This window comes from Delphinus delphis, chromosome 11 (assembly GCF_949987515.2).
Source record: "Delphinus delphis chromosome 11, mDelDel1.2, whole genome shotgun sequence".
Taxonomy (NCBI): Eukaryota; Metazoa; Chordata; class Mammalia; order Artiodactyla; family Delphinidae; genus Delphinus; species Delphinus delphis.
In genome coordinates, this window is record NC_082693.1 from 93449593 (window position 1) to 93463878 (window position 14286).

The window sequence follows — 14286 nt, forward strand, 5'->3', positions numbered from 1 at the left end:
GTGGGTGGCAGTGACCTGGCAAACGCTCTGTGCGTTTGCCAGAAGCGAACAAGACCGCGGTGCTGGGGGCGCTGGGCGTTCGTCTCGCCCAAGGCTCCTCTGCTTTCCTCTCTGGGAAAGCGCATGGGCGACAGAGTCACTCCAGGCTTCTCACAGCCCCCGTCCCGGGCTCACCTGAGCTGCGCCCTGACCCTGCCAGGTGGGCTCTGTTGATCCCACACACTGAAGAAGCAGCCGAGGCTCAGAGAGTGGCCCAGGGGGTGAGCTGGCGCCGCAGCCCAGGGCCCCCTGCTTCCAGTCCTTCTGCCTTGGTGTGGAAGACTGGAAGGTGGGGGGCTCTGGAGCGAGAGGCACCAGGTTAAGTCCCTCGTCCACTCCTTCCTGGCTGTGTGACATTGGGCGAGTGTCCTACCCTTCTGAGCCTCCGTTTCCTCACTTGCATGTTGGGGATGGGGATGGCTGCCCCGTGGAGCCCTTGGGAGAAGTATGAGGGGGGACACGTGTCGAGTGTCCCGGCACGCAGCGGGGCTTCTGTCTGGGGCAGCTTCCCCTTTGCTGCCCGCCTTCCTGGAGGCTCAGCCGTCTCAGGCTCTCGCTCTCCTCTTCTGCTCCGTCCTGGCTGCAGGTGATTACCCTGGAGGGCTGGGTGGAGATCATGTACTACGTGATGGACGCGCACTCCTTCTACAACTTCATCTATTTTATCCTGCTGATCATAGTAAGTGTCAGGGGAGCTGGGGCTCTCTGGGCAAAAGCTCAGGGACCCATGGGCCAGGGGACCCCAGAGTGGGGGCGGGGCTCTTTGGGAGTCCCCAGGGTGCCCCTGCAGAGCCCGAGTGCTGAGTGGGAGAGAGCAGGAGGGGCGGTTTGTAAATGCAGCCGAGCAGCGGGTGGCTGAGGGAGCTCGTCGGGGTGGCCGTGGAGGCATCCATCACTTCCGATTGCCTTCTCTTCTCATTTCTGGGCATTTAAGTCCACCCGCTGCTCCTGCCTGTGTTTCTCTGCCTCGTAGTCTTTGGGAATACATCCTTTTATGACCATAGTAGGGATGCAGCCTCAGGATGGGAGCGTCTCAAGGGCTCCAGCACCTCCCTCGTTTCCTGGGGTGGGAAGATGAGATGCTGTGAAACGGAAGCCCGGGGCTGGTTCCCGGGCAGGGTCTGGAGGGGCGGCTGAGCCTGGTTGTGAACTGGTAGAACTCCCTGAAATTCTCGGAGGGACTCCCAGCTCTCGGGCAGCTCTGTCTTGTGGGGGAGACCTGGAGAGGAAGGGGTGTTCTCTCTGCCCCCAGAGAGGGCCCGCTGTCTGGCCGGCCCCTCCCGCCTTCCCCTGCATGGTCTCCCCAGAACGAGCTCATCCACCTTGTCACGCCCGGGCGCAGCTTCAGCCACAGCGCAGTCCCCAGATGTCAAGGTGATTCCCTCCTGGGAGAGTCGCTGCTGGCCCCCTGCTGCTGCAGGGCTGGGATCTCTGGTTTCCTGGCCGTGGGAGAGAGCGCGCTTGGGACTCCAGGGCAGCAGCCCATCCTGGGCTGCTGGGACTTTGACCCGGGGGCTCAGAAGCCAACCTGAGACACCCCCACTGTTGGCTTAGCTTTGATGCCTTCCTGGGGGTGCTGGGGCCTTGGACCCATGAGGAGACGCCCTAGAGAGAAAGAGAGGGGCCCAGGCTTTGTTCAGCATTGCCGTCCATCCACTGGCTTGTTCATTCCCTAGCACATTCGGGGAAGCCTGCTCTGCGCCAGGCCCTGAGCCGAGTGCTGGGTACTGAGCAGTGAGTCAGGCCCTCCCTGTCCCCTGGGAGCTCACAGCCTTGTGGGGGAAGATGGGCTACAGCAGACAGGTACCAGCCTGCATCTTAGGAGCCACCACCGAAGGAAGCCCAAGAGGCTGAGGGAGCCCACAGGAGGCCTCTCACCCGGCTTGGAGGAGGGATAGGGAAAGGGAGAGGCTTCCTGGAGGAGGTGATGGCAGAATTGAGCCTTAAAGGCTGGAGGGGGAAGAGCCAGAGGAAGAGCCTTCTGGGCAGGGGGCGCCTCACAGAGACCCTGAGGCCAGACGGAATCCTGCAGTGGGGGGACTGTGAACCACTGAGGTTGCGAGAGGAGCCTTGAGTTCCAGAGAGAGGCTGGAGGACGCTTCATCGGCTTCTCCTCATGGATTTAGGGGTGGAGTCTGGGGTTGGTAACTCCCAGCATGACCCTGGGCAGGACCCTTAGCCCCCTGAGCTCACAGTGATGGCACCTGGCTCATGGGCCCTGGGGAGGGTTAGAGGAGACAGAGCCTGCGGCTGCACAGCCCCTGGCACACAGTACATGCTCAATAAACGTGTCCTGCTGCTATGATTGCTGCGACTACTGGGCCCGGGGGGCCCTGTCACGGGAGAAAGGGTGCTGGTAGGAGGCTGGGGAGGCTGAGTTTTCCAGCATCCAGCGAGCAGAGGCTGAGCGACTGTGCCGTTCTTTTACCCTCACAACCCTGGCCACGCAGGGCCACCTGCTTGTTTCCCAGCTGTGGACCCTGAGCCCCAGAGAGGTGAGGTGTCTGGCCTGGGCCACACAGCCGGTGAGGGGTCCTCAGCCTTTGCACGCAGGTCCCCAGGACTCCTGAGTGCAGAAGTCCTAAGCTCATCCGAGCCTTATGTTTTTGATGGGGAAATGGAGGTCCAGAGGGAATGGGGAGCTGCCGGGTCACCCAGGGACAGCAGCCACAGAGGCGGGCTGGGTAGAGGCTGCCAGGTGTGAGCTCCCAGCGGACGGGGTGGGTCCGCGCCCCTCACACAGGCCTGCTGAGCAGGTCTCCAGGAAATGCGGAGAGAGCAAATGAGTGAGGCATCTTCTTACTCTAGAGGCAGGGGGTTTTCTCAGAGTCCTCTGGGCCAGGAAGCCCCCCCGCTCCCGCAACCCCTCCTGAGCCCCAGCTCCCCAGCTATGCTGTGGGGGAGAGGAAGGAAGGGGGATCAGTGACTGGGGCTGCGGCCTACAGGAACCTTCTGGCAGGCAGCCTGGAGAAGGGTGAAACGCACACTGCCCCCTCCCTCTGGCAGGTGCGAGTCTGCCGCTGAGTCTGTTCAAAGGCTTAGCATGTGCCTGGGAGGCGCCTGCCTCTGGAAACTGGGGCTCTTCTGCCTGCGGTGGCCCCTGGAGCTGGGCCCTGGGACTTGAGGTGGCAGATTCCTAGCACTAGCCAGGTAGCCTTTCCCCATCCAAGCCCAGATAAAGATGCCCAGCTAAGCCCTTTCTGAGGGAAGCTTGTCTTTTCTTGTCTGGAGGCCCAAAGTCAGGGCCGTAGTGAAGGCAGGGCTGGGGTGCGACTCAGGGCCCGGGTAGCCTGAGGGGGGCTGTGCCTCCCTCCCTGCCCTCAGCGCTGATGTCCCAGGTGGGAGGGCAGCCGTGGCCAAGGCCTAGGGGCCTGAGGGGAGAGGGCTTGGAAGCAGGCCTCAGGGGGGCCTGGGGAGCTGCCTGGGCCACCGCTGTCCTGAGCCCCGGCCTCCTCCCAGAGCAAGGCCTCAGCGCTCTTTTCCTGTCCCTATCTGTGCCCGTGCCTCTCCGTCTCTCTGGGCGCTCCGCCCTCCCCTCCTCTCTCCCTGTCCCCACCCGCCCGTCACTTTGTGCTTCCCACACCCTCCGTTTCTGTCCTCTCTGAGCCTGTCTCACTCTCCCCTGGTGTCCCTCCTTGCCCTTGTCTGTCTGTACCCCCCTGTCTCTGGCTGTCTCTTTCCCTGTTCCATGTCTGGGATCCGCCCCTGCCCCTCCTCCGGTCTTCCTTTCGGCCTCTGTATCCCTCTGCTTCTCGCCCTGCCTCCGTCCCTCCATCTCCATCGCCGTCTCCCCGTCTCCATCACCGTCTCCCCGTCTCCGTCGCCGTCTCCCCGTCTCCGTCGCCGTCTCCCCGTCTCCCCGTCTCCGTTGCCGTCTCCCCGTCTCCATCGCCGTCTCCCCGTCTCCATCGCCGTCTCCCCGTCTCTCTTTCTCCTTCTCCGTCTCCCTCTCCCACCCTCCCGCCCCTGCTCCCACCTCCTCTCACCCCACCGTCCCCTCTGTCCCTGTCCTCTCCTCCCGTTGGTCACAGGTGGGCTCCTTCTTCATGATCAACCTGTGCCTCGTTGTCATAGCGACCCAGTTCTCGGAGACCAAGCAGCGGGAACACCGGCTGATGTTGGAGCAGCGGCAGCGTGACCTGTCCTCCAGCACGGTGGCCAGCTATGCCGAGCCCGGCGACTGCTACGAGGAGATCTTCCAGTACGTCTGCCACATCCTGCGCAAGGCCAAGCGCCGGGCCCTGGGCCTCTACCAGGCCCTGCAGAGGCGGCGCCAGGCCCCGGGGGCACCCGGCTCCACCAAGCCCAAGCCCCACGTCAAGGAGCCCAGGCACTACAGTAAGTGGCCCACCTCCCCTGACCTCCAGGGTGCCCTGTGCAGGCCTCGTGTGCCTCTAGCTGGGGACTCAGAAAGAGCACTGTTTGCAAACGTGCCCTGCCTTCCCAGCACAAGCAGAGGCATCCAGCAAGTTCAGAACCCGGACCTTCCCCTGGTAGCTCCAGTCCACACTCCCGGGTTCCCTGCCCCCTTTCCTGACCACCTGCTGGTGCCTGGCCTGGGCTAGCCCTGCGCTTGGGGGACCTAGCCCTGCCCTGGAGGAATTTTCTTCGGATCCCACGTGTGCACAGAGACTCAACCTCCGCCCTGGGAACCACGCTTGAAAGAATGAACAATAGCCTGTCCTTAGTCTTGTGAAACTATAAAATCCCTCCACCACTGTAGCCTGTCTCCGTTCTCACCCCGCTGATCCCCCATGGGTTCCTGTGGCCGCCTGCCGGCTCGCTAGCACACCTGAGCAGCATGTCAGGCACCTGGAATGAAAGGGCCGTGGCCAGCCCTGCAGGGAGAGGCGGGGCATGCTGGGGACACACGAACACTGTGATCTGCTCCTGCCTTGGGGCCATTTCTCCTTCTCCACTGTAGACGGTTCCAGAGAGTTAGCTGCGTAGACTTAAAAAGGGGTTTCCATTTGTTTCCTCATCTGTTCTAGAAAACAGTCCTGCGAAGGGAGCAGAGTGAGTAGTATTAGCCTCAGTGTTCAGATGGGAAAACTAACGTCCAGAGGGATGAAGGGGGTCCCTTAAGGTCACAGTGTCAGTGACCAAAGCTCGGCATTGGGGACGTCAGAGTTGCAGGCTCTGCTGAGCCCACCTCTCACGGGACGTGAACCGCTCCCGTAGGAGGAGGCAAAGGGCCACAGGAACAGGAGGTGGGCCCCACCCCAGGCCCAGTCCTGCCCCCAGGCAGTGCCCACAAGGAAGTCAGCCGGTGTCAGCCCAGAGTAGGCGCAGCTGTGACGGTGGACGGCCCGGCTCCCCGCCGTGGAGTGAGGATGAGGCCGTGCGCTGTGGGAGCCGGCCACCCCCAGGCCCTGCCCCTGCAGGTCTCACGTTCTGGGAACCTGAGGTTCTCGGAGGCAAGCTGGCGGCCAGCCGTCCAGGCGTGGTCTTGGAGGCTCCAGGTGGCCCGTGGGCTGGCCCAGCACGTGGACAGGGGAGCTGGGGGCGGGCAAGGCTGGCACCCCGCGTTCCTGGATGACGCGGGGAGGGGTGTTTACAGCTCAGGGCTTCCTGCTGCCGCCCATCGCCCTCTCCGTGGAAACCTCGTGGAGAGAAGCCCTAGACAGGCTTCTAGAGGGAGGCCGTGCCCCCTGCCCTGGGCCTTCGTGCCTCCCCCATCTCCCTTCCTTGGGAAACAAGTGTCAGGGGGCCCAGCCCCATGTACAGTTGGGCTGGGAAGGGCTTTGCCGTGACCTCCAGCACTGACGTGGCCCACCCTTGGGCTTCCGGCTGCCCCACCGGTCTAGAGGGTGACTGAGTCAGAGAGCCTTGTCCAGACACAGGGAGGTGTTTGGAAGCAAGTGTGGAAATGGACGGTAGACATTACAGGTTTTTCTTTCCCTTTAACGTCATTTATTTATATTTTGCTCCTCAAGCCAAACCTGTGTATTCTAGGAAAACACAGACAAATATAAAGAAGGAACCAAACTATCCAGAAAGAGCCCCTCTGACACCCCTTTGAAATGGTTCACGGATCACAGAACGTGGGTCCAAGACCGGCCCAGCTTCTCGCACTCTCCCTGGGCAGCTGGGGGGATGACAGCTCCTGCCCCCTCCCAGGGTTAACCCCGACTCAGCTGTGTCGGGGGGAGTCGTAGGGGTGGTGCTTCTAGAGCAAGGGCCTGCCCCTGCCCCGGCTCCACGCTTCCTCCTTGGTGATAGGCCCCCCACACGGGCGGGAGAATTGAGGAATGCCGAGGCCACCTTGGCTTCCTCTGAGGGGTGTCTACCCTCCACAATGGCCTTTTCAGCCGTTTTCCAAGCTCCATGATATCATGAAGAGGACGGTGGGGAGGGGCTGGGGTTTCTGAAGGGTCTTTCAGTGACCAGACTGGGGCCACGGGGCGGGAAGTGACAGGGCAGAACACGACTCTGGGCTCATCCCGCGTATTAACCACAGGATCCGCCCCGTGGCCCCGGTGTGTGGGTGTTCCTGGTGCCAGCTTTTCCTCGGGGGCCAACGAAGCCCAGAGGGTGAAGCTGTTTCCCCAGGACCCACGAGCCCCTTGGCCTCCAGGCAGGGCTGGCGGCTTCCAGGCAGACCCTGTGGGCACACACGAGTGGTAACCCAGGTTGGGCCGGGCCTAGTGCGCGCGGGGGCCGCCTCCTGCGGGACCCAAGGCACCAACCCCGGCCTCGGCTTCTTTTCCAGAGCTGTGCCCCCGACACAGCCCCCCGGACTCGACGCTCCACACGCCGGTGCAGCCCGTCTCTGCCATTCTGGCCTCCGACCCCGCCAGCTGCCCCCGCTGCCAGCACGAGGCGGGCCGGCCGCCCTCAGGCCTGGGCAGCAGCAACTCGGGCCAGGAGGGCTCAGGCTCCGGGGGCTCGGGCGGCGGCGAGGACGAGGCCGGCGAGCCCGGAGCCCGGAACGGTGAGGACGGGGCCTCCTTGGAGCTGGAGAAGGAGGACGAGGAGGGGCAGGAGGATGGGGCTGCCTGGCTGTGCGGAGACGTGTGGCGGGAGACACGAGCCAAGCTGCGGGGCATCGTGGAGAGCAAGTACTTCAACCGGGGCATCATGATGGCCATCCTGGTCAACACCGTCAGCATGGGCATTGAGCACCACCAGCAGGCGAGTGTCGGGAGGCGGGGCCCGCGGGGCCTGTCGAACGCCCGCCGTCTGTCTGTCTTCCCCTGACCTGCGTCCCCTTCAGCCACGTGACCTCAGTGCCCAGCCCAGGGCCAGGCACAGAGGGGGTGGAGCTCAGGGTCAACAAGTGACCGAATGGCCCCTTGGGGTGTGGACAGGGGGATGTGGTTCCTTTCCCTCTGAGCCTCCCAGCGTGGACACCAGGTCCCCCACAACCCATCCCCCGCCAGTCCCTGCAGACTCCTAACTTCCATTTGTCGCCTCTCCATGTGACCCTCCCGTCTCTTCTCTCCAAAACGGCTGGAGTGGTCTTTCCAGAGACTGGGAGCGCCCCTGTCCCCAAACTTCCAGAGCGCCCGCTGACCTTGGCAGAAAATTCAGACCTTTCCCCTGATATTCAAGGCCCTTTGTGCTCCATCTGCGGCATATTGATACCTTCCGCAGGTGGGACGCCCTCCTGCCCCTCACGTCCCCCACTTACTCCCCGCCTCACCACAGCCCCACGGCACTGAGGGGCCCCAGGGGTGCCCTGCGGAGGCTGTCCCCCATCTCCCTTCTCGGCCAAACCTGTGGTTTCTTCTGTCTTCAGCTCTGGGTGCGTGGGGCGCAGGGAGGGTGTTGGCTGCGTTGATTGGTGTGTCCCAGGCCCCCTAGGCCATCGGGGGTACTGCTGGGGGTTCACAGGTGAGATGAGTTCAGAGAAAGGGTCCCCAATGGGGGACAGCACATGGAGGAGGGCATGGCTTCTGGGAAGTAGCAGGAGCACAGGCAGGATGTGTACAAGAGGGTCTTTGTGGGGACACAGGATGGACGGCTCTGGGGGGTTCGCACAGATGTCCCCAATCCATAGGTCACACCCCGGGTGACAGCCCGGACAAGTCCAGCCCTGGATCCATTTGGAAAAACATCATTTTCTGCCTCCCACTGTCCCCCAGCTGCTAGGTGGGGTCCCTCCCTTAAGCTGCACCCCTTTCCTATGAGGCACTCCGTCTGGCAGTTGGCGACCCTGAGGCCCAGGGAGGGGATGTCACTGGCCCAAGGTCCCATAGCCAGTCAGGGGCCGAATTTGAACCCACATCTTTGTGTGGCAAGACTGACACCACCGCAGGGTTTAGGGTTTTGACGCCTCCTTGGCTTCCCCGTGGCCCTCTTTCTGCAGGCCCCCTCTCCCCCGCTGTGCCCCGTGGGGGGGCCACACTCTCGTTTCCCTCTTCATTCGCTCACCAGGCGCTGTCTTCATTCAATTTACTTAGATGCGGCCCCTGGGGCTGCCGCCACGCTCTGCGCGGGGCTGCCTGTCTGCCAGTTATTCCGGCTTAACTAAGTGTCTCTGGGGAGGGCTGGGGAGGCTGTCTGCAGGGTAAAGCTGGTGAGACAGGCAGGCTGGACCCCCTCGCCTAGGGTCCGGCCTTCTGGCCTTTGCCTGGCCCAGCCTCCCCGGGGAAGGCCCCACAGGGAACCTGCACTGTTGGGGTGCTGGCTCTAGCTTCTGGGTGGGGCAGCGCCAAGGGCGCCTGTCGCAGTCCTGCTACACCAGGGCCTGAGCACCATCCCTGCCGGTGGCTTGTGGAACCAGCTCGCAAGAGCCAGTTTTCTCATACTCAAGGATTTTGCAAGCCCGTCGTTATAAACAGTTGGTAGCTTGAAACTGGCCATGGTGGGAGTATTTACACCATGGAAATTGACATACGCTGCCAATCAGGGCGATATTTTTCAGAGGCCCGTTTGCCAGTGTACTACTGGTTCCTGCCTTCCCAGCCACCCCTTCACGGCCAGACACGGTGGCCAGGGTGGCTCCATCCTCTGGGTCCAGCTTCTCCCTCTCTCCGCAGCCCCAGCCTCAGGCCAGGCTATGGTCCCTGCCCAAGCCTCCTCAGGGTCTTCCTGCCTGGCCTGTCCCCCCTCACTTCTTCTGCCACGTCCTTTTGGGCAAACTTTCTTTTGTTTTTTTTGGCGGTACGCGGGCCTCTCGCTGCTGTGACCTCTCCCGTTGCGGGGCACAGGCTCCGGATGCACAGGCTCAGCAGCCATGGCTCACGGGCCCAGCCGTTCCACGGCATGTGGGATCTTCCCGGACCGGGGCACGAACCTGTGTCCCCTGCATTGGCAGGTGGACTCTCAACCACTGCACCACCAGGGAAGAGGGCAAACTTTCTAGCCTCCAGACGGGGGAGCCTCTTCTCTCTGGCACCGTAGGACCCCTCTTGGTCCCCCCACTGGGTTGCCCTCAGCAGGTGCTCTCTGCCCCTTCAAAGGATCCTCCCTGGCTTTCTCATCCACAAGCAGGTGCCCTAACTTCGTGCCCTTTCCGTCATAGGGATTGGCTCCCTGGCACCAAGTGCCAGGCCGCGAGCCAGCCTGGTGTATTGAGTCCTCACAACCATCCTCAAGACAGGTCTTAACAACCCTCCTCTGCCCACCCCCCGCCCCCCCCCCCGCCAATCCCGGCCGCACCTGAAGACCACCGCCAGAGAGCTGCAATTTGCCGCTCCAGGTCTGGGCTCCATCCCTGCTTCTGCTGTCGACTGGTAGGGTGGCCTTGGGCAAGTCACTTGGCCTCCTGCGGCCAGTGTCCCCCATCTGGAAATGGGCACAGAAACCCCCTACTCCCGGAGTAGCTGGGAGGGTTCGATGCGTTAAGAAGCCTGGCGCACAGTAGGTGCGCACTCGTTAGGAAAGATTTGTGATACTTATTGGAGCGTTACCCCACCACCCTCGGGGTAAGTTTACCAGCTGGTGTCTGGAGCCTCAAAAAATTATTAATTAAGGAAAAAGTGAGGGGGAGGGAGGATTTAAAAAATACTCTCTTTAAAGCAGCTCCGAGCGGCAGCCATTGTTTGGCCAAGCTCTGCGCAGAGCCTGCTTGTGGGGGGCGCGAGAAGTTCTGCTCCACACCCCTGGCTCCCAGACACTGCTGGCAGGAAGCCCTCCGCCCCTGAGGTTGTTCTGAGCAGCCCCTGAGGTGCTGCCTGCAGAGAGAGGCGGCCCAGGGCTGCCAGGGGTCAGGGAGAAAGGGGGCAGCTGGAGGAGAGGCTGGTGAAAGCTCGCAGCCCCTCTCCCGCAAAGCAAGTGACTGCAGAGGGAGGCATCGTGGCGGCCCCTGCCGGCAGGGAGGTTGGTGTGGCCACCGGGTGGGGGCCCAGGGGGGCCGGTGGTGAGGGCAGGACAGAGCCTGGGCTTTGCTTTCCGGCTCCATCTGTGAAGTGGGGCCACCCCGGCCTCTGTGGTCACAGGTGCTCGAATGAGGTGAGACTGTGGGTGCCCGTGGTTTTTAGGTGGCCACTGCTGCTAAAATCACAAGGGAGTGTCACCAGGTTCCTCATGGCCACAGCTACTCCTTGCAGGGACTGGCCTAGGAGGAGGTGACAGGGGAAAGTGGGGGTCAGCCAGGCAGTGACCTGTGTGTGACCCATGAGGTGGACCCAGATGGTGCAGAAGTCGGCATAGCCCTGGAGGGGAGTGGGCCCGGAACAGTCTGTGACTGAGGCTGCGTGACAGGCAGGTGGGCGGGGTCGGCTTGGGCAGCCAGATTTCTCTGTCATCATTTGCTGTCACATATCTTCCCGGTGTGATCCCCTCGGCAGCCCCCAGGGCAGGCGGGGTGAGTGTCTTGTCCCCACTGGGCAGATGGGGAAACCGAGGCTCAGAGAGGTGGACTGCCTTGCCCAGCGTGATGCGGTGAGAAGCTGAGATGCTGAGGTTGAATTGGAGGTTCCAGGAGGCCGACGGCAAGGGGTGGGGAGGCACTGCTCCTGGGAGCAGGCTCTCTCAGCCCCTCCCTCTCCCAGCATTCGCCCGTCCCGGCCCATGACTCCTCCGGAGCTGCACCAGGCTGTCCTGGAGCTAGAGGATGCTTACCACGTCGGACAACAAAGAGAGGATCAGGCTTTATTCTCTTTTCAGCAGTCTCAGCAAGTCACTGCCAAGCCAGATCTGGGGTGACTCTGGGAAGAGGAAGATGGAGTGGCTCAGTACCTGACGTTCCAGCTCTGTGAGGACTTAGGGGAGAGAGACACCAACGTGAACTGCAGTTGGGGAAGACTTCCTGGAGGCGATGGCACTGGAGATGGATCCTAAAGGATGACTGGGATTTCATTAGACAAAGGAGGAACAGACGCAGGAGCATGGGCATTCCTACGAAAGACCCTGAGCCCTCAAGGAGGATGTGCCCATGGGGCAGGGCAGACAGCCCAAGAGGCCAGGGGCTGTCAATCCATGAAGGGTCTTGAGACTGGCTCTATCCTTAGGGCAGTGGGGAGCCATGGAAGGCTTGTAAGCAGGGCAGTGACCTGTCCGTGCTGAACTGGAGCCTGAGGTCAGAAGAGTGGTGCAGGTGAGGGCACCTGGGCCACGGGGAGGTGGGGCGGGCCAGAGGGAGGACACCTGGGTTTGAGATCGGATTTTACCACTGCCTGGCTGTGGCCAGGGACAGTCACTTCTCTCTGAGCCTCAGGTTTCCTGGCTGTAAAATGTGGATGCTATAGGGTAATGTTTGAGCTTAGACAGGATAACCCGTAGAAAGTGCTCAGCACCGCCTGGCACATGGGAGATGTTTCAACACTGGCTGCCGTTGTTATCACGAGGACGATGTTGGGCTCAAGGGGTCCCTGGGGGCAGCTTAGAGACCCCTGTCCAGCTGGGCCCTTATCTGGCCCTGCAGAAGTGGCCAGAGGCTGGGCAGCTGGGCCTCCCAAGCCTGGCGTCCAGCAGGGATGAGCTGGCCCTGCCCCTGCCCCGTCTCCCTCTGCTTCTGGCCTCACCTTCAGGTTGCAGCCCCTCCTCAGCGGCCCTCTATCCTCCTGCCTCTGGCTTAACCTGGTTTTTCTGCCCTTCGGCACCTCCTCTTCCATGGGGTGGGCCTTTGCCATCTCCAGCCACCTCTCTGCAGTCTCTGCCTGTCTGTCTGTCTGCCTGCTCTCTCTCACTTTCTGGCTCTGTCTCTGACTCACAGTGCCATGATCTTGGTCTTTCATTATGTGTTTGTCTCTGTTTTTCTCTCTCTGTCTTGTCTCTCCACACCCTGCATTTGCTTCTCACTCCCTGGGTCTATATTTGTCTGTCTATCAGTCCACCTCTCTTTCGAGTCTTTCTCCATCTCTCTCGTGGCTGCCCTGTCCCTCTCCACCTACCACCCCCTTTGGTCTCTCACTCACTGTGTATTTGTCAATCTCTCTCTCCCGCTCGCTGTCTCTCTCAGAAAAATGCTCGTAGGAGTGATGGATGGTCCATTAGAAAAAGATTAACAGGTGTGCGCTCGACTAGAGAAACAGCTCTTGCGAGGGAGGAGGGGAGCAAGTGGGTGACCTACCTTTCGGGGAGAGCAGAGCTGCAGGCTCCGCATCTGTTTCAGGTGGGCGGGAGTGTGTGTGCAGTGCATGTGGCCCAGAGCAGGGTGACTGCCGTCAGCGTCCAAATCTTTCACCTCTGTTTTGGGGGCCTAGGAAATTGGTGGCTCTGAGTAGCATCTGGGCCCTGGCTCAACTAGGGATGCCGGGCCCCCGCCCCTCCCCCACTGGGGGCCTCTCTCAGGGACCCACTCCCCTTTTGGGACCATTCTGTGAGTCAGATGTAATTACAGATGGAAATGGTGCCTTCTCCTTTTATCTGGCCTTGAGAGGAGCCGGCAGTATTATTAGATTTCCCAGGCACCAGGCGGGAAGCGGGAGGGCTGGGTTGATATTTTTTTCTCTTCTCCTTTTGGCCCAAGTGGAATCAAAGTCAGGTGCCTGAGGCCCTGTTGCTCGGTGCGGGGTGGGGGGGTGGGGCGTTGGGGGGAGGGTGGCTGGGCTGGGGTGGGCGGTGCTGATGCTGGGAACTCTCCCGCCTCCCAGCCCAGAGTTCGGGCTGGTCTCTTCGCCTGGACAACCTTCTCTTCTCCCTGTCACCCACTCCCCCTCTCAGCTTTGAGGTGTCCCTGAGATGTCACTTTCTATAGGAAGCTGCTCCTGACTGCACTGCCCTGTTCCCCCAAACCACCCTCAAGGTCCCTCTGTTTTCATCCCCGCCGAGTGGTTTGTTAACTTGCGGATGGGCTTTGCCAGCGGAGCCTGCGCTGCTCAAGGGCAGGAAGAATGTGCTGATTCATTCACCACCACCCACCCCGGGTAGCACAAGCCCAGCCCCTGACGATGCTTGGGAGACCTGTGGAGTGCACGCAGTGATGAACAAGTGGATGATGGATGGACGGGTTCGGGGAGGTGTGGGTGTGGACACCGGGAGAGCAGTTCGGAGTCTGACTTGGCTCTGCCACAGCCTTGCCGGGTGGCTCTGAGCAAGGCAGTTCCCTTCTCTGAGCCTCAGTTTCCTCATCTGTAAAATGGAGCTGCTAACAGTGGCCTCACAGATTGACTGTCAGTAACTGTGCTGGGGTTGAGCTCAACACGGGCACGTGTTCAGGCCTAACAAATGGCCCTTCCCTTCTCCGTGATTCAGGCGGAGGGGCCAGGGCTGGGGGAGGGGCAGGGAGAGAAGGGACTGGAGCCTTGTACGGCCCTCATCTTACTCCATTCCCTCGATTTATGGATGAGGAAACTGAGGCCCGGGCTGTTGGGGGGAGGACCTGGAACCCCACCCCCAGTCGTGGCCAACAGGGTGGCCTGTTTCATACACTGGGGTTCCTTGCGTGGTCCCACTTGCAGGGGTGTCACCTACTGCTAATAACCAGCAAGTAAACAGCTCCAGGGGCAGAGGTTGGATCTGCGGCCAGAGGGGCCAGTCTCCCTCTGAGCAGCTGGTGACTTTGACCCTTAACCTCTCTGGGCCTTCGTGTCCTCCTCTGAGAAGCGGGAGAAGTAAGCCCCACTGACCAGGTGGTCAGGTGGATTGAGAGCCGTGGTGGCACACAGTAGGTACGCGGTCTCTGTCCTCCCTTCCCAGGGCAGATGGTCTCCAGCCACCCACAATCCTGAGATGGCCATTGCTAAGGAAGGAAGGAGGCGAGGGGAAGGCTGTGTAGGGAGGTCTGCACAGGCAGGGGTTAAGGGTGGAGACTTGGAGCCAGGCTGCCTGGGTTCAAACCCTGGCTCTGCCCCTTACTAACTGTGCAGTCTCAGGCAGGGGACTGGCCTTCTCTGAACCTGCTTCTTCATATGCATA

General features: G+C 61.6%; 1 protein-coding gene across 1 annotated transcript in view; it reads left to right on the top strand.

The window, feature by feature from the left end:
- CACNA1I (calcium voltage-gated channel subunit alpha1 I) overlaps window positions 1-14286 on the top strand; it is a 106816-nt gene that overhangs the window by 59896 nt on the left and 32634 nt on the right. The window contains exons 7-9 of the mRNA XM_060023965.2: window positions 626-718; window positions 4071-4377; window positions 6752-7173. Coding sequence (XP_059879948.1) covers window positions 626-718; window positions 4071-4377; window positions 6752-7173 — 822 coding nt within the window. The remainder of the gene's footprint in view (window positions 1-625; window positions 719-4070; window positions 4378-6751; window positions 7174-14286) is intronic.